The sequence below is a fragment of the Mercenaria mercenaria genome, chromosome 11 (genome assembly GCF_021730395.1).
Source record: "Mercenaria mercenaria strain notata chromosome 11, MADL_Memer_1, whole genome shotgun sequence".
In the NCBI taxonomy this organism is placed as follows: Eukaryota; Metazoa; Mollusca; class Bivalvia; order Venerida; family Veneridae; genus Mercenaria; species Mercenaria mercenaria.
The window spans coordinates 37,372,342-37,390,808 of NC_069371.1; the positions used below are offsets into that span (position 1 = coordinate 37,372,342).

At 34.0% G+C, this 18,467-nt stretch overlaps 1 protein-coding gene across 1 annotated transcript; it reads right to left on the reverse strand.

Moving 5' to 3' along the window:
* Window positions 1-9,259: 9,259 nt before the first annotated feature.
* LOC123532602 (transient receptor potential cation channel subfamily V member 6-like) lies at window positions 9,260-12,378 on the reverse strand. The gene is made up of 3 exons (XM_053518031.1): window positions 12,331-12,378; window positions 9,894-10,841; window positions 9,260-9,566 (listed from the first exon to the last, which is right to left on the reverse strand). Exons 1-3 carry the CDS (start codon window positions 12,376-12,378, stop codon window positions 9,297-9,299), a joined length of 1,266 nt encoding a protein of 421 aa, XP_053374006.1. The 3' UTR covers window positions 9,260-9,296.
* Window positions 12,379-18,467: the final 6,089 nt, after the last annotated feature.

The window sequence follows — 18,467 nt, forward strand, 5'->3', positions numbered from 1 at the left end:
ACTTTCGTAGAAACTAATTATATTTATATATTTCAAAAATGTAAAAAATGGTATTACATAACAACATGCCAGCAATATAATTTACTAATATATAGTAAGCAACAGTTCATGTTCGATAGAAATTAATCAATTTCCAGCGTATTACGGATTAAAAATAAATATTAGATCCAAAGTCATTATATCTATATGTCATTTATCTTATTAATACCTTTGGGAGGGTCATTTAAACCTGGTTTAAAACATTGAACTGAAGGTAAGAACAAACGAAAACTTTCTGAAATTGACTTTAATTATTATTACAAAAGTCAAAAAAATCGACTATACTTAACTAATTTGAAATATTACCCGTTTGTAACAATGTACTCATGTCTTTTAAATTAGTACATACTTCACAGCACAGTATAAATGTATGCTACTTCTAAAAAAACTAGAAGTTTTTATAAACAAATGACTGTTATACATGGCATTACATTGTGAAAGTAGCTCTACAAACTAATTTGTTCTGATTAAAAAATTTGAAAAAACCGGTCTAGGCCAATGAAAAACAACAATTTAGATTGATTATAGTTATTTTTAAATAGTGGTTATGTAGTGCAATGGCGGTAAGTTAACCTAACCACTTTTCATAGATTTGTACAAGTGCAGCCAGCTCTATGTTATTAAATAAACACTTCTCGGCATAAAACAGCCATGAGACGCTTCCCTTGCTAAGAGATCGAACTCGCGGCATATTGATGCATAGTGTCGTGGTCTATACTTGAGATATCCTTGCGGGCGCTACATTTCTTTTTTCTGGTTGGAGATTGCTTGCATGAGATAAACAAATATATCTAAGGTGTCTATATGATTGACTAGATAATTCGATAGCGGAAGCCTTGTCAGCAAAATGTTCATAATGTTAACAATCTTAATAATAACGAAAATAACTAGGAAATAATAGAAAAGTACACAATTTAAAATACTACACATATTAAATACTTTATTTAAAGAAGCAAATTCTTATTTAGATTTTATACAGAAATATACAAATATTATTTTAATGGAACCCTCCAACAAATCAATTTATTTCCTGAATGAAAACTATTAGTAAAAGTAACTTCGTGTGGATACCAAGCAATCTAAATCATTTCAGCTCTAAACTTAAATATGTAAATTAACATGGACCAAAGTGACAGAACAGACTTTAAACTGGTATAATTCATAAACGTAGATTCGTATCATAACAGTAGAAGAACATACCAATTTCTATTTTCTTTGTTCGTTACGTCTCGTTCCTTGATTTTGTTAATTCTTTGCAGTGAAGCATACGGTTGCATGGTCTTTTCGCCTTATCCAATACTCTGTCAATCTTTATATTGGCCGTTGCAGACGCTGACGTCTTGATTTTGTCACTGTATTCACTGTTCGGTCCCTCGTCATCTCCACCTATGGCTCTTTTACGAAAAACGTAAGTGGTATCTGGTTTCAGATCATTCAAATTGCCTATATTTTCTTCAAACTCTTTGGGAAAAGTCCTCCATTTAGGCGGATTTTCATTCAAGATTTTGTAGCTACTCTGGTAATGATCACTCTTTGGTATTTTACCCCACGTAAATTCGAAAGCATCTACAGTGGCCGACAGAGATTTTTGTATTGATGGTTTTCCTAATGACTACAATTGAAAACAATGTATGCTATCACTTAATGTGATTAATACCCTCAAATACCACTTTTTCAGAGGAAAGAAATCTTTAAGACCCTATCATACGCAAAACAATTAATATGTTTTTGTCTCAATATGGAAAGAGGGATGTAAGCACAGGCAATTACGGGTGCGGGCAGGGGGGGGGGGGTTGGGTTTTGCGGGCGTTAGTAATCCAAGTGATTTGCCAATTATAACATAGCCATATGATTAAGTCACGCACATTGTCATTTCATGGTGATTATATTTATGAAGTTTTTTTAAACGCACACCTTCACCTCATGTAGGTCTTATACATGAAATTCTGTAAAATTTCATTTTAAAACCGCCAAAGTAGGTCTCATCACAAACATGGAACCCCACCTTCGTCCAGTGTAGCTAAATATGTCATGCACATGTATGTACATTTTATGCTGATCACATATAGGAAGTTTTATAAGAAGAAAAAGTCTTTTTGCAGAATGAGGATCATATGGTGATCATACATTTGAGGTTTGGAATCCATTTAAAATGGTAGATATGGTTCGCTCATCAAACATGTTGCATACTTGAAAGTGTAAGGGTGTCGTAGTGTCTCAATATTGTCCACCTAAAACATATGTCATTCACACTTCATGGTGTTCACATGCAGGAAGTTTCGTTTGAATACCTAAAAGATTGTGGAAGTAGTTCGCTCAACAAACTTTTGAAACGAACAGACTGAGACCATAAAATTACTCCTATATACCCTCATGAAGCGACTCAGTCAAACCAAATCCATTACTATACTGCTTGGTTGCGTTCTATGCTTCCAACAGATCTCATCGATTTTATCTTTTTCGGGGGTATACATGTATCCCAAAGCTTGGTATGGGTTTATACCTATAGCACGCATCAAACTGATAGATTATTAAGACAGTTTGTCTAAAAGTCTTAGTCGGTTGGATTTGTTAAAAATTCTAATATTTTATTTTGCTTACACCGAACTGATGAATTAAGCATTTAGTACTTAAGTATTTTTAGCAACATGTTATTTAGTTAATTACCATAAAACAATCAAACATTACACTAGATGTAAGACAACAGCACAGTGTGAGTGCTCTTTTGAAAGCAAATATACTCTTCCTTTTTATTTTCAATTAAACTTGAAGCTGATTTCGTTAGTTGTTAGTCCGTTTCTTGCGGTCGTACAATGACAGTGTAATTGCGTTTGCGGCGATGAGAATGTCACGACTAAACAGCCATTCAAAACCTTCTATAAATGAAATACAACCACGTGCGTTTAGGCTTTATACAAACTCGAAGAATCACCCCAGTCGATCCCATATTCAATCATGCGGTATTCATTAAGATATCACGATACCAAATCCGATATAAAAAAGTTAAAATAGAAAAAGTAGAAACTTCACAGGTCGCTCAACACGACAAAAGCGAAAATGTTGTAGGCTCGGTTTGATTGAGCCTGTTCATGGACGGTAGTGGAAATGCATGCTACCGTCCACGCCCTCTAGCCCCGGGTGGGCAGAACTCAACATTTACACTTGCTAAAAGTACAAAAAGCAATTTAGAGACATCCGCAGATGTATTCAAACGGCGGTGAACATGGAACCTTCAATGATACACGGGTTGTGGCGTGTAATTCCATGAAAAGCGGCGTTTGGTCCCCAGATAAAGTAATGGGTTTGCCCCAAACGAGAAAACAATGGGCAGAACTAAACAAGCTGGAATTTAGAAAGGGGATCTGAGGTTATGGAGCCTGCATATCACAGAACTGTCAAAAGACAAAATTAAAAAACAGGCACCATATCCAAGGGGTGATTATACAAAACCAAAAGACTTTAAAGACAAAAAACGTAGGATTTTGCGTGAGATTTCCGCAAAATGTTGCGAAATAAAAAATGTTGTAAGCACAATAGCTCACCCTTGAGCAGTTCGTGCTCAGGTGAGCTAAACATTGATAAGAAATTTTTATCAATTCATATTTGCCTGTCAGAGGCGTAAAGTAAAAATGCTTGAAGGTTGTTTCAGTTGTTTAGAATGTGTTTAAAACTTCTGTAGACAGGCCTAATCAGCAGCACCGATACACATCTGACTTAAAATGAAGGCTCTTGTTTGCGTAACTGTTAATATCATAAACACTGCGTTTTGGGATGTTCGTTCCCGGACCGTTGCTATGCCTACTGGATCTTTGTCATAATTATGATAAGGATTCACTTCTAAATTTTACATGGTTAAATGTGTCCTCTCTTCAATATATTTGGATAATTGTCGTAGCTACTTCATTAAGCCCCATGTAATGAAATCAACAACGTTAACATACATTCTTTTCTCTTATGCACCTATACTTAAAGCAGCATATCTTTAGTAAAGGCCTATATGTTGTAGAATGCCATTTTTACATGAGAACTAGACTCCTTAATGCAAAATACTAAAAGTGACAAACGCAACCGTATATGTCATGCATGATCTTTACACGCTCTCTGCAAAACTCTGTAACAAACCTTTTGCAGGAAGTATCGCATGGACCTTTTCCGGGTATATTTGCCACTTGATACATTTTTATTATATATCTGCATAAATTCTGTAAACAATACGTATTTTTATTTCACTCGTACATACGAACAGGCAGATGCCGGACTACCTTCTTTGAGTTTATTCATGACCTGACCCAGTTCCATAATAAGCGCACACAAAATACCCTCAGATCTATTTTAACATCGATAAACATTGAAGATTTCGTTCAATGTTCACTGGTTAGTACCAAAGAACAAACAAAAAGGTTGAGGTGTACAATATAAGGGTCATTAAATACAGCAGCTTGATCTGAGATGCTGTATTTGGATCTCATGGCCGGATCCGGCCTGGCAAAATCTACTCGTGCCGAGTACAGCATCCAAAATCAAAATACTGTTTTATAGCCCTTTTATATAAAGTTAGGTTTTCTCACCGGTAATGATTGTCCAAAGACGAGTGAAACATTGGTCAAAACCACCTAGATATTGACCTGAAACTGACATCTCATATAAGAGGGGTTTAAATGTAAGTGGTTAAATTCTAAATATTTAAAAATGTAAGACGAAATAATTAAATTTCACGAGAAACTGAAATACTTATTGACTTTTTTTAGAGTTGATTAAAACATCATTAAAATTTGATCATTTAAAGATTTGTTCAAATTATATCCAATTTATCTAACTTTAACGCAAAACATCATTTTGTTTTATGAAAACGAAAAAGGAACGTTGATATACCAATACATGTATGTTCATTTACATAGGTCGTGTTCAGCATTAATGTTAATTTTTGTTGAAAAGGTCATTAATAGCGAATGGGTAGCAAATGAGTGAGGCAGAATATGTGGTATAATGTTACATTTGTTAAAGTACGCGAAACGTATATTGTATATCTTTAAGTTTTATTTTTATCCTTTGCCAGTAAGATTAATTATAATGTGTGTCAGTTATCAATCGTAGGTAACGCAACAGACTAGGAATGTAAACAACTTATAGAAAGGTTTTGCCAGTACAACCGAGTATAAAAAAAATACATACTAAAGGAACAATTAAACAAAGGGTTTCTTTTTGATGTTTCTTCACAAATATAATTTTCATAATAAAATATTATTCTTGATTCATTGAACATAGACATCGCAACTGAGTAAACCTTTCCTCGATGTAATAAATTTGATTATCTGTCAACGGCCAGCATAAAACAGCAAAATACACCAATTCTCTTTTCCATATAGCTTTATCTAATTGTATTAACTTTTGCAATGAAAGCACGCCGACTTGATAAAGTAAATATTGTGACGTATTGCGTTATTGAAACTGTAATCCCATGTCGCCTTCCAATAAAATAAACAAAGAAAATGAAACAACCAAGAAAGCTTAACGTTACATTAAATAATGTAATTAATCTGTGTAAAGACCAAGCCTCAACATATACTTAATCTAAACTGAAACATGTATTTCATATCTGTTGAAAATACCTCAAACAGCAGTTCATGTCCCATAATGATATCTTCAATGAAGAGCTATTGCCTGACACACGCTGTGCTGAGGCATAAATTTAATGTTTTCGATCAGGACAACTTCCATGATTACATACATCACTTCATTATTATAACGCATTTATTTCCTACTAAACTGTAGGAGATATTTTTGTATGTCAGTTGCAATCATTTATTTCTAATAATTAAAACTGAAAGCCCTATATACGATTGACGGGTATTGTTTGACTAAGGCCTTTACGACCACTAATAGAAAACACATGTAATCATTATCATGGAATAATTTACTGCATAACAACACCTTCAAACCGGGGAAAGATGCTGACAATTGAGAAGTATTTAGGAAAACAATCAGAAAATAAAAACATGACCTTTTAATTGGCAAGTTATTTGCTACATACGACACATGTAAGTTCACGACCTTGGATATAAGGCTGACATTTCAGCGCTCCACAGGTAGCTTCTGCAAGGTAGATAACTCGTCCGTCTGTGTTGGCCACTCCACCTGCAAGCATTCATTTCAGCGTCGCTGTCTAGGCAAATATATTCAGACGCCGATGTGTGGTGGTGTGCACCGGACACTAGATAACCACTGTTAACAAGAAATCGTACACAGTAAGATTAAGCAATGAAGGTAAGAAATACATGTATCATATTATCATAGAAGAACCACGAGGCGTCGGTCTAAGCAACCTTATCAAGCAACCGACAAATTGCTACATAAAAAATTGTGAAATGAATATTATGTTTTTTTCAGTTAATACATTTGTAATCTGTTTATTGATAAAACAGTTAACCATACAAATTACAAATAAATGATGCGCGCGTTGGTGTCTCAGTAATGTTTAATGCATTTTAGATCTCAAATTGGTAAACTAAAATGTTTTATTTTAAAATAAAAAGAGTTAACACAATACCTATACTCCTTGGCCCATCCGATAAAGCAATCTAGTCGTCCAGGGATCATAGTACTGTAACACTTGAACGCGGAGATCTGCAAAGGAAACACGGAGCATCCTCATCATTTAGGTTCTGCTTGAAGTATTTGCTTCCTCCACCATAATGAAAATCGCTGAATTCGTACTCTGCTCCATGGACATAGATAAATAAATTGTTTAAATTTAAATTTTAAATTCGCTTTTTTCAATTACATGATAATAATTCAATTACCTGGAATACCACTAACTGCTATTATAGAAGTTTACGGGTTTAAAAAAGCGTACACTTGTATCTAATTTGAGTTTATAAAAAGTGTCCTTGTGAATTTAAAAGTTAGATTGTCTTAATACAACCATATATTTGGTAAAGACGATAGTCATACTAATTTAAATAAAAGTACTTTTAGTAATTTCCGTTTCAGAAGTTTCTCATGTGCATGGTTTTTTACTCGAGATGGAAGCGCCAGCGATAAAAATCTCCATATAAAGCAATTAATCCACAACGCTATTTTTTACTGATATAAGAATAATGTTCAAAACTATTTTCCCTCAGTAACAAATAGTATTTGGAAACACTTAATCTAAGGTCTGACCATCATAACCAGTACCCAGAGCTAAAAGGCCCAGCTAAAGTTTGCTTCTTTAGTAATATCTTAAATTCAGAAAAAATAGAAATTGTGTTATAGGAAAAAACGACAAACATTTTAAAACCCATTAATAAATTCCATAAGAAGATTATTTGGAAGCATAAAACTAATAGCATACTCTGTTTGACTAAGAAGTAATGAAATATGATAACCCCCGTCCACACCTCTTGTCCCCATAACACAGCTGCCACACTGCGCTTAAGGACCTCTGCTGTGACAGTTACATAAAATCTAAAACTGTACGAACGTAACCAAGCAGATCGATAGCAGATTCGCTTTGACCGAGCACGTGCTTAACAGGTGCCGAAATGTTGAACACTCCTCGTATTCCCTAGCACCGACTTTATCTGAACTCTATTGTACTAACATAATAGACTATATGATTCCAAAAGACAAAGGAGAGATTTTTTACAGCTACCACACGGCAACTAAAGACTGCTGTTGTGATATTAAATAAAATATATAGGAAGATTCTCCGGAATTTTATCATACAGACATGAAAGGACTAGACTCCATGATTCGAAAGGACTAGTAAATATAAAAACACTGAGCCCAAGCAAGGGAAAACTTCTTACGGCTGACACAGATAAATTTAAATATATTTGTCATGTCAAGAAATATACTAATCGCCCTGTCAACAGAAACAATGAAAATGCATGGACTCTGTCAGGTCAACAAAATCAAAATAAATTCGGTAATCACAATAATGGTTCTGAGGGAGTAAAAATATTACCTTGAAAAGTTATATGTTTCTATGCATGTATGTAGGGAAACTGTTATTCTTTACCTAAAAAATTTCAATATTAATTTCAAATCTATTTCTCCTTCATCAATGACCCGTTTGAGTCCGGTAGCGAGAATTACATGCGCTCCTGAAACCACACTCTCCTCGTAATAGCCTCATTGAGGTTGGTCCGAGAGACACAGCCAGTTTGCTGCACCACCAGGCACCCTGTAATCCGACCCACCGCCATAACCTGCAGTTATTGGTTTGAAACAACAGTATCACAGGTGTTTATGTCATCTTCCAGAACTGTTTCTATTGTTTGTGTGATGAGATTGGGTAAAGAAAAATGCTATCTGAGGTTGATCTTTTTTTATCACATACACGTGCTCGTTTTCATATTACAATGTGACTTTGCCCGGTTGTGGATGAATTATGCTAATGAGGAGAGTTACAAAAGCTGTATTCGTACACACTCAACAAAATAAATTCCTTTAGATTAACAAGTTTGTTAAACTTCACTAAAGAATTATTTCACTACGCTTGTAATGGAACTGTTTCAAACTTATAGACCTTAAGTAATCAAATTACTCTACCTCTAAGAAGCTTCCTTGTTTATAATGTTGAGTGTTTTTTTCTCAGTTGTTTTTATTGCGTATATGATGGACAGATTATTATATTTCTGTAGTTTCAGTACTGGATTTACTGAACTTTTGGAATAAATAAATATTATGCTTGCTTACGCAATTCATTCAGTCAAGAACTACACTCATCTGATAGCCTCTATGAACCACGCTCGGAAACATCCCAAACATTCATCAGACAGATGAATCAATGAAAACGGAGCAATGTTGAAAATGTATACACATGTTATAAGAAAGTTATAAAAGAACTAACAAAATATTTACCTTTGCACACTAATTCATTATCTCCTGGGCAGGTTGTACGTCCCAGTCTTACATATGTAGATCCCATACCTGTTAATAAGAATAATCTATTTTGAGAACTCAAATAAATATATATTACATAGTAAATTTGAACCCGCCCGCTTAGCTCAGTAGGTAGAGCGTCGGTCTACGGATCGCGGGGTCGCGAGTTCGATCCTCGGGCGGGGCGTATGTCCTCCGTTACTATTTGATAAACGACATTGTGTCTGAAATCATTCGTCCTCCACCTCTGATTCATGTGGGCAAGTTGGCATTACTTGCGGAGAACAGGTTTGTACTGGTACAGAATCCAGGAACACTGGTTAGGTTAACTGCCCGCCGTTATCAATTTGATCTGTAGACTGCAGCGACAGAAAGAAGGACCATCAGAATTAGATGAATAACAACCATCCCAAAAACCACCATTTATAACTCTTCCATTTTTCCCTGATCACTTCTTTCACAGGTACGAAGTCTGCGAATAGGAAAGCGTTGTTTGTTTGATGATGGACAAGATACTCCATGACTGATTCATGGTGGTCTAGTTTGATTTGTTCTTCATCTGTTTCGGCAACTTCTTCTAGGTTCAGGGTTTCTATTTCAGTGATGTCATAAACCTCTCCATTGAAGAGACCATCGCCAGATTCTCTTGAGCGGTAGACCTGCGATAAGAAAGGCATAAGATATGAAAATCAATAATGGCTAGGACAATCTATAAATTTACCAGGTAAAATTATTAGATTTTGATAAAGAACTCAAATTTATAACAAAAAAAGCTATGAATGAATGATGAACAGTTATGTTGAATTTAGTAAGTAGGTTATTGCTTTCAATATCGAATAAGTTGACATATGTTTCCATTGCATCCTACTGCAATGTCACATGCTTAAAGGACAAGAAATGATACTCAGCTTATGATGCATTTGATACTGCCATTTTCTGAAAACATTTTTTCGTAGAAAGAACAAATAACAAAGGAATATACTTACTTCGGTTTGCATGATAAATTCAAAAATACGAAACTGCTGTCTTTTGGCGGCCAGTTGCAAGGGATTCAGTTTTTCTTTGTTCGTCATCATCAGCAATTTTCGTGCCTGTTTTCTAATTTTCCACATTTCAAATTCCTTCTTTTCATGAATTTCAGTCATGAATTCACATTGTAACACGTAGCTCAGCATTTCAAGAACATCATTGAGTTTGTCTGGCTGTACGTAAGCATACTTGATCAGAGAATGAACAATGTTGTCACCTTTATCGTTTGTAACATCCAGACCTGAAGAAAAGCGTTCAAATACCAAAGCAAAAATCTCTCTATTGAACTTTAGTGCAGCAACTCCAAGTGGGGTTCCAGCCATCATGACCGTATCTTGAAATACAGGTCCTACGGCGCAAATTCCAAGTATTTGTTCCTGTGGAAGTCTCCTTTCATCTATTTCTTGAAGAGTATTTGCCATGTGTAACAAAATCTCTTTATTTTCTTTAAGAATGGCGAGATGCACTGGCGTTATTCCTTTGTGGGCTAAATTGTCCTTAGGAAAAACAATTAGCTCGGGACATTGGGCGATAAGCATCTCTATTATCTTGTCCAGTGTTTCTTCGTGTGAGCTTTCTTTTGCTACATTTATTGACATTGCACGTAAAAGAATAGTATCACCATTGATAGGGCTGTCTTCTTGTTTCTGCAACAGCGAAATGGCTCTGTGCCGATCGTTAAACGTTCCATCGAGTATTTCGTTGTCAAATAAATGTCGAAATTTTGGCTTTATCTTCTTTGTCTGACTGTTCTTTGCTTTTTCAAAAAAAGTCGTAAAACTTTTTAAAATCGTGGCATCTTCCTCGTTTTCCTCAACATGCTCAAGCCGCGCAAGTTTTTCTAATCCTGCATACAATATTCGAATTTGCTCTTTGCATCTTGAAGACTTAAGGAGGTAGGTTACCTTGTTACCAGGGTAAATTCAAAGTACTTGAACAGCAGCAATATTTTGTATTTCGTGTAATATGATGTTTTAACTGCTATAATCTCAATTTCGATTATCTCTGTCCCTTCAAGTTCAATTTTTATCAAGGTTTGAAGAACATGACCCTCCCAATGTATTTTATATTGAAAGAAGAAGGAAAATACGAATATTTAACACTTTTCAGTGTATTTTGGTTTCATTGATATCCGTAGAAGTCTGCATAATTGATAATTTTACTAGTATGCGCGTTAGCTTTCTAATATAAGCTTAAAATGTATATGTCGGGGGGCTCGTGTTTCCATGGTAACGCATTTTCTCTCATTTTTAGACAATTCTATATAAAAACGGGTTTTTCGACGGCTTCAGTGCCATTCTGTTAATGACCAATATGGAATATTTGGGTAATATTATTAGCAAAATACCAAGCCCTTTACATGGTACCCTATTTTTCTTAAATTTTTAAGTAACCATGGCAACAGAGATGTTTAAAATAGCTTATATCTTGCTTTTTTGTCGTAATTTCGTATAAAAAATATTGAATAAAATTATCTTTCTTGTTAATGTAGCTTTAAAACTTATTATTTTAACGTAAGTAATATTTTCGTGTTATTTGCATTTATTCAAACAAATTTCACAGCTTAAAATACTTACAGCAGTGCCCTTCGTCTGACATTTTTCAAGGAAGATCGGTCTGCATGCTGCTATTATTCTCATGGATATTGTTAAAATGAAAATAAAAAGCCGAAGCTGTGTTCCTTAAATAGACCAGTGTCAACGCTTTTGAGTTTTACATTTAGATATATAGGTCACGGGCTTCGTTTCCATGGTAACATCGATTAAATTCAAGAAATCACAATTTTCTACTGAAATTTGAACAATTTTTGAGCTTAGTTTTAGTATAATAGTGACAATTAATCAACGGAAACTGAAAAATAGGTATAACAAATCAAACTGTCCAATTTTTATTTGAAAATGGTCGTAATAAGTAACTTTCACCCAACTATATTCCCAAAAATATTGGTTACCATCATCAATTTTCTTACATTCCGCTAAACATTTCAATATAACTACATAAAAGAAGCAAAATATTGATTATTATTCAGAGCGAAAGACTCCTAAAAGATATTTCAGCAAATAATGTCTTTTTAAAAATAATTCAAATAAAGAAAATGCACAGAATTACGCACTTTCAAAATAAAAGCCATTAATTTTGCGCGGTAACTGACACGTAATGTCATGACGTCAATGACGTCATTTTAAGTCAACAATGTTTTGAAGCGTTTCTGCGGAAATTTATTCATTATTTCTGCATTATAACACCATGAAGCGTTAGATCGGAGGCAGGTTCATGATTATTTTTCAGAAGAATGGATATACAAACACATTTAGTTTGTCGTAAACGTCGTCGTAAATTGTCACGTTAGCTTCCGGTTGGGCATGCGCACATACAAATATCAAGGTAACCTACCTCCTTAACTTTAACTTGCGATCTTGGTGTTGATACATTATTTTCCATAATTCGTTTAAAATAAATAAAAGCGTACTAGTATTTCCGTTTGGCACCTAGGTAAACAAAAGCAGCACGTCCCTCTTGTGATCAGATCAACGGTATTTATACGTATCAATAAACATGCTTGTTCATGCATTTGTAACACGACAAAGTAATTGATCGCTGTGACAAAGGACAATCGTTTTCGTAGTTTAACCAATTTTGTGTATACCAATTGGTTTGGGGTATGAAACAGGGCTAACTCAACTATCAACTAACTTAGGCATGCTTGAATAATGTATAATCGTGGCTAAAATGCCCCATTACATTTAGAATTAACATCTAAGTCTAAATCGTGTATAGCATAATTTCCTATATTTATGTTCGTAAAAATCATCAAATAATTCTCTTTGGATTTTTTTTATAAATATAAAGGGCATAGTGGCTTACTTTGAATTGACGCATCAAGAAAATATAGATGAATAAAAATTAATTCTAATTTTGTAACTTCCCTTGTTTGCAAACGTTCCTCCTTTCTACAACCCAAAACCACCTTTCAAAATACAATGTAGGAAAATTTGCGAGAAAGAAAACACATGGCAATTTCTTAATCACCAAATGATAATTATAGAAACAGCATCCACGGTGTATGGCGGGTATAGGTTATGGTTTTCGACTCGAGGTGAGCTGTGATGAAATGCGTTTAAATACCTGCAGTCACCACAATATAGTTGCTATTTTTATAGGCAGCTTTCTTGAAACTTATTAAGAAGGTTTAATTTAAGGATATAATAATGTTAAAAAGTATCACAGTAACATAACGACAAAATAAACTGTATGTATTACTTACTTCTACGTGTGTGGTAATTAAAGCGATATCGATATTCTACATACAAAACGGAAGTTTCCTTACCAGCACTCAAGCACGAATCGCGATTCTGTTGCCTTTATATTGTCTTAATGTGTTAAGTTGGCAACTATTTGATTGACAAAAACGAGTATTTTCCTCATGAAATAAATAAAGTGCAGCTCAAACCGAATATTAAAACAATCAAGAAGACAACATTCATGTTTGCATGTTAAACATATTACAGTGTCTCGTTAAAAGTATCTCCTCAAATTACATTCAATTATACGGTGAAAATATCAGTTACATAGTGTACATAGTAATTAACACTAATGGCCAATAACTTTACTACGCATGAATAAATATTGAAGTTACTTGGCACAAAAGATATGTCGCATGTATATCCGAGAACTCTAGCTCAAAAGTCAAGGTCATACTTAAGAGTTAAAAGATACTTGGTCATTGTATATCCAGTCTGTGACTTTGTTTCATCCAAATCGTCTGCAATTACGATATTAACACAGTAGTGGTAATTAACATACATTCGTTGGAATGTACGTTCAAAAATAAATAAACTATTTCAAGTTTTGAAAACTAAACTAGAAGCTGGCCATTTTTTTCCTACACTATTCGTAATATATAATATTTTTATTTTTATTTTTCTCAATAACACGAATATAAAAACCTTTTTTCCCAAGCCATATCGACATTATTGAAGGCTTTAGATAAGATGTACCTAAAACATCTGTTAGATGAAAATTGCTATATCATTGTTTGCCATAGCATTTAAAATCACTGATAATTGCTCAGTAATTTTCCCCAAATGTGTATATCTATGTATATTGCAACTCTTATAATACACAGCTTGGAAACTAATAGAAATTTTAGGCCACTGAAGTTAATTGTAAACAGTCAGATTGTCTCTCTTACGAATGCTTTCTTTCTCTTATATTTCCCCTACCTAAATTAGTATGGTATAAGTACTCAAAAATTTGAATTGACCCAGAAGAAATGATTTATACAATTAACTAACCTGTACGCATAATAAAGATAAACAATAGTTAAAACCACTGACAAATATTTTTTTTTTTATATCATACTGTAAGTCACAAAATTAATGATAATTCTTTATAACAATTGTCTCTACAAAGAATGCTTTTCAATATGTGCACAAGATAAACCGATTTGCTATTTTCAAGTCAGACTTATCACGAAATACACACTAACCAAGTTTCGTTTTGTATTCCAAGTATTGCTAATTATAAAATCCTTCGTCAGCATTTTTGTCTTTTTTTTTTCGAAAATAGCTGATAGAGCAATTCTCGATAAGCAAGTTTCTTTTTGTGTTATGAGAAAATATAACTTCCTTAATGTAGGTCTGGCCTAGAAAACAAAATGATATGGAAATGTTTCGTCGTTTAAGTACACGTGTACGCTGTAATGTGTATATGAAACATAATTTTGCAATGTGAATTAAATGTACAATACAAATGTGTACCACTGTATGATTTCAAATTCTAAATAATTTTAAGTCGACTTTCATTCATCATTCGATCGATATCGAAAATATGATTATATCATTATGATTGTACTCTATTTCTAAGCTTCACACTGTAAAAGATTTAACAACTTATACTAAAATGTAAAAAGATACAAAACAAATTTAAAACAAAATAACTCCCCCCGTCCAAAATAATTAGTATATTTAACTCCGTTATGGATTTGACAAATGTTCCATTTATTGATCTAACCTCTCTTCAGTTATAATGCTTACTTGACAAATCAAATAATTACATTTAGTACCATAGAAAGGGAGATAAATCCTTATGATATAAAACATTTTTATTATGACAGTTGTCTGGTTAAGGTCGCTGACTTCAAATCACATGCCCCTCACCGATGTGGGTTCGAGCCTCACTTGCGGCGTAGAATTCTTCATGATTGGAAGTCATCAAAGTGGTGTACGGAATGTCGGTGGTTCTATCCAGGTGCCTGCCCGTGACGAAAGAATACCCGGGGGGTACCTGGGGTCTTCCTCTACTAGCAAATACTGGAAAATTGCCACATGATCTATAACCTAAACTCAATAAAAAAACAACAACAAAAAGTGTAGATTTAAAGACGACTGGTAGGAATGTAGGAACGAAACATTACAACAGTCTAACTTTTGTATCAAATGTTATGTCAGTGTCAGAATATGGTTCATATTTCTGAATCAAGACTTTGACCTTTTGTTTGACTTATTTGCTTAATAAAGATATATGTATATAAAAATATGTCACACCTATGCAATCAAACTACCATTTCTGTCAAGGAAAAAGAACACAGGCTTTCACTAAACAAATTAGTAGAGAATGAGTTACTTTAATGCATAATTTTGATAAGCGCGACATGATATATTTGGATCTGAGATAATTAAGCCTTTTAATGCAGCACTTAATATTGTTGCCACTTGAAACGGCTTTTTCCGTTTCATGTTTCATCTATTGTATTTGTTAAGCAAGGGGATTATACAAGCTGAAAACATAATATGTTAGAGTGCTGAAAAAAAGTAATCGGTTGACAGGTGATTTTGTTACGCTGAATAGGTAAAGGAGGTTATGATATGATACATGTAATATTTTGGAAGTTTGGCTCGTACTTTCGAGACCGAGGTTTTATTTAAATAATCCCGCCTCCAAGTACTTGGGTTAATACCATAATGTCTGGTCCAAGCAGTTACATTTATTGATTTAATGAAAATTGCAGGCAACTTTTTGTTTTGGTCAGTGGATGAAATATGGCAGCTTTAATTATTTTGATACTATGGATTATATTGCTACAGTGTTAACTTAATTGTGATAACAACAGATCACTACATTCATTCATTTATCTGGCAATATTCATTTAGTTTGTTGTTAGTGTTCTGATATTACATTTTCAACAGTTTGGATATTGAGATTTTGTGATTGCTATTATTTCATTTATTTGGTGTTGTATTATTCTATAATTATGATGTTAGTGTACTGGTATAGTTTCGGCCCATTTTAAACTCACAGGTTCAAGCCGTGTCGTTCTTGATTCAAGAGAATGATTGTAAAAACTGATGCTTTCTATGAAATACAAGATCTACATTTAATTGCTCCTGACAAACTTGACTTCTATCTGCCGGTATCTTATTCTACGGCTGGAAGTGGGCCTCCGTAGCCGAGTGGTTAAGGTCGCTGACTTCAAATAATATGTCCCTCATCGATGTGAGTTCGAGCCTCGCACGTGGTATTGAATTCTTCATGTGAGCAAGCCATACAGCTGACTCACGGAAGGTCGGTGGTTCTACCCAAGTGCCCGTCCGTGATGAAATAATGCACAGAGGGGCACCTTCCTCCACCGTCATAAGCTTGAAAGTCGCCATATGACCTATATTTGTGTCGGTGTGACGTTTAACCCAACAAAACAAATTTACAGCTAGAATAATCAGACCTTATCTAATCTGGGCCCGACCTAAAATGGAATAGACACTGTTGAATAATAGCTAAAGGATCAGTAACTCAAATGTAGAAAGACACAGACAGAAATAGAGCACTGCTAGACAATATTTTTCCTGATATAAATTTTTTAAGAAAAATGAATAAATAAAACAATGAAAACACCTGATGAAAATCAATAGTGTCAGTTGCATTCAGCACTTTATCATTTCAGCAATGTCTCACACAGAACGCAAGGTAAAAATCCTTATGGAGTTCAAAGGCTTCGGTCATTTTCGTTATTTTTAAATAAAAATCCTATTGTTATACCAACTCGTCAAAAACAGTTTGGGAAAATTTCTGCTTTTCCCTTCTATTTTCTATCTTTAGACGGGGCTTACAATCTGTACTCTGATACGATAGAGTACGGTTCTTTGTCTGCTTCAGAATAGGATAGACAGTATTTAAGTATTTCATTGAAACCATAATACAAAATTTATTTAGCACCATGCACTCGCCGAGGTAGAGTGCTACTATATTTTATCTACTAGTTTTAATTATATAAAAGACAGATCAAAATTGATTTCATATAACAAAATGGTTTTGCACTTAATGCATCCACTCTGAATCGCTTTGCAGAGTAATTTGCTAGTCGTTTTGGCACTTCTAAATTATTCCGCGGGACGTGTTAATACTTCGCGATGCATTAATATTTGAGAAGCACGCACGGTCACGATGACGTCACGTCGACCTACTATTTGACGTCAAACATACGCCAAAAATAGTACTTCTTGAATCCATCCGCTATTATATAGAAAGCATATCGTCACCGAAATAATTAAACCAGAAACATGTTTAATAAACAGTCTGAATCGTTTGTAAGCCGTGTACAAAAATCAAGTAGGGCTTCGCACTCGTGAAATAAATCTGCAGGCGTATAAACTCTTCTTCGTGTTTAGATATATCAACATGTGGTTCTGCTATACAGTATTTCTTAATTCGAAGGTTATCATAATGAATAAATTTAAATGATACATTGTTATCTCCAGCTATAGTCTCTAAAATAGCACCAGTTCTGTAACCATGGCAATTATATATACGTTTTCGGCTTAAAATGCAAAATTGTTTTTTTAACCTGGAGAAGATAACTGCTTTATTTGTTTTTGTTATAAAATTTTGTTCCGGTAAATAAATGTGTGCTTATATAAATTTCGTACGTATACGTGGTATTTTTGAACGTTGACGTAGTATCTAAGTATTGCATTTAACGCTTCAGTGCGTGATAAAATATACCAACAATAAGAAATAACAATCACGAGGTTGAACTATAGTCTATGATAATTTATTATTTGATATAGTTTTAAATATGACATAATTGAAAATTACCTTAAAATATTCAAATAAGATACTCATAGCCGTAAATGCACTGTATATTTTTGGTTCCATGAGGCTTTAAAGGGGATGAAAAAGATGTCCAAATTGACGATATGCGTGGTAGCATGGTAAGAAACGTGCTATTTTTAATACTGAACATGAACTGTTAGCGTGATAAAGGGAGGTAATAAAACACTATATTCAATAAATCTTTCTACTTTATTCATCAATATTCATACCTAACACAGGGAGAAAACAATTATCGGAAAGAGGATTTAACAAGAAACTAATATATTTCATGTTCATAACAGAACATGTGGCAATCACATTTTAAACAAAGGCATTTTGAGCCGTTAAACACTTATTAAATTGTAAACTATCTGTATTATTATTTTCTTATTAAAATGTATAAAGCATGCCCTTATGTTTAGAGTTAAATTATCGAGATTGAG

Excerpts from the sequence above, each read along its gene's own strand:
- LOC123532602 (XM_053518031.1), bottom strand. The coding sequence starts at position 12,378 with ATGGAAAATAATGTATCAACACCAAGATCGCAAGTTAAAGTTAAGGAG. Across the intron at positions 10,842-12,330 it reads CGCAAGTTAAAGTTAAGGAG|GTAACCTACCTCCTTAAGTC; the intron begins GTAGGTTACCTT and ends CCTGGTAACAAG. Across the intron at positions 9,567-9,893 it reads AATTTATCATGCAAACCGAA|GTCTACCGCTCAAGAGAATC; the intron begins GTAAGTATATTC and ends TTCTTATCGCAG.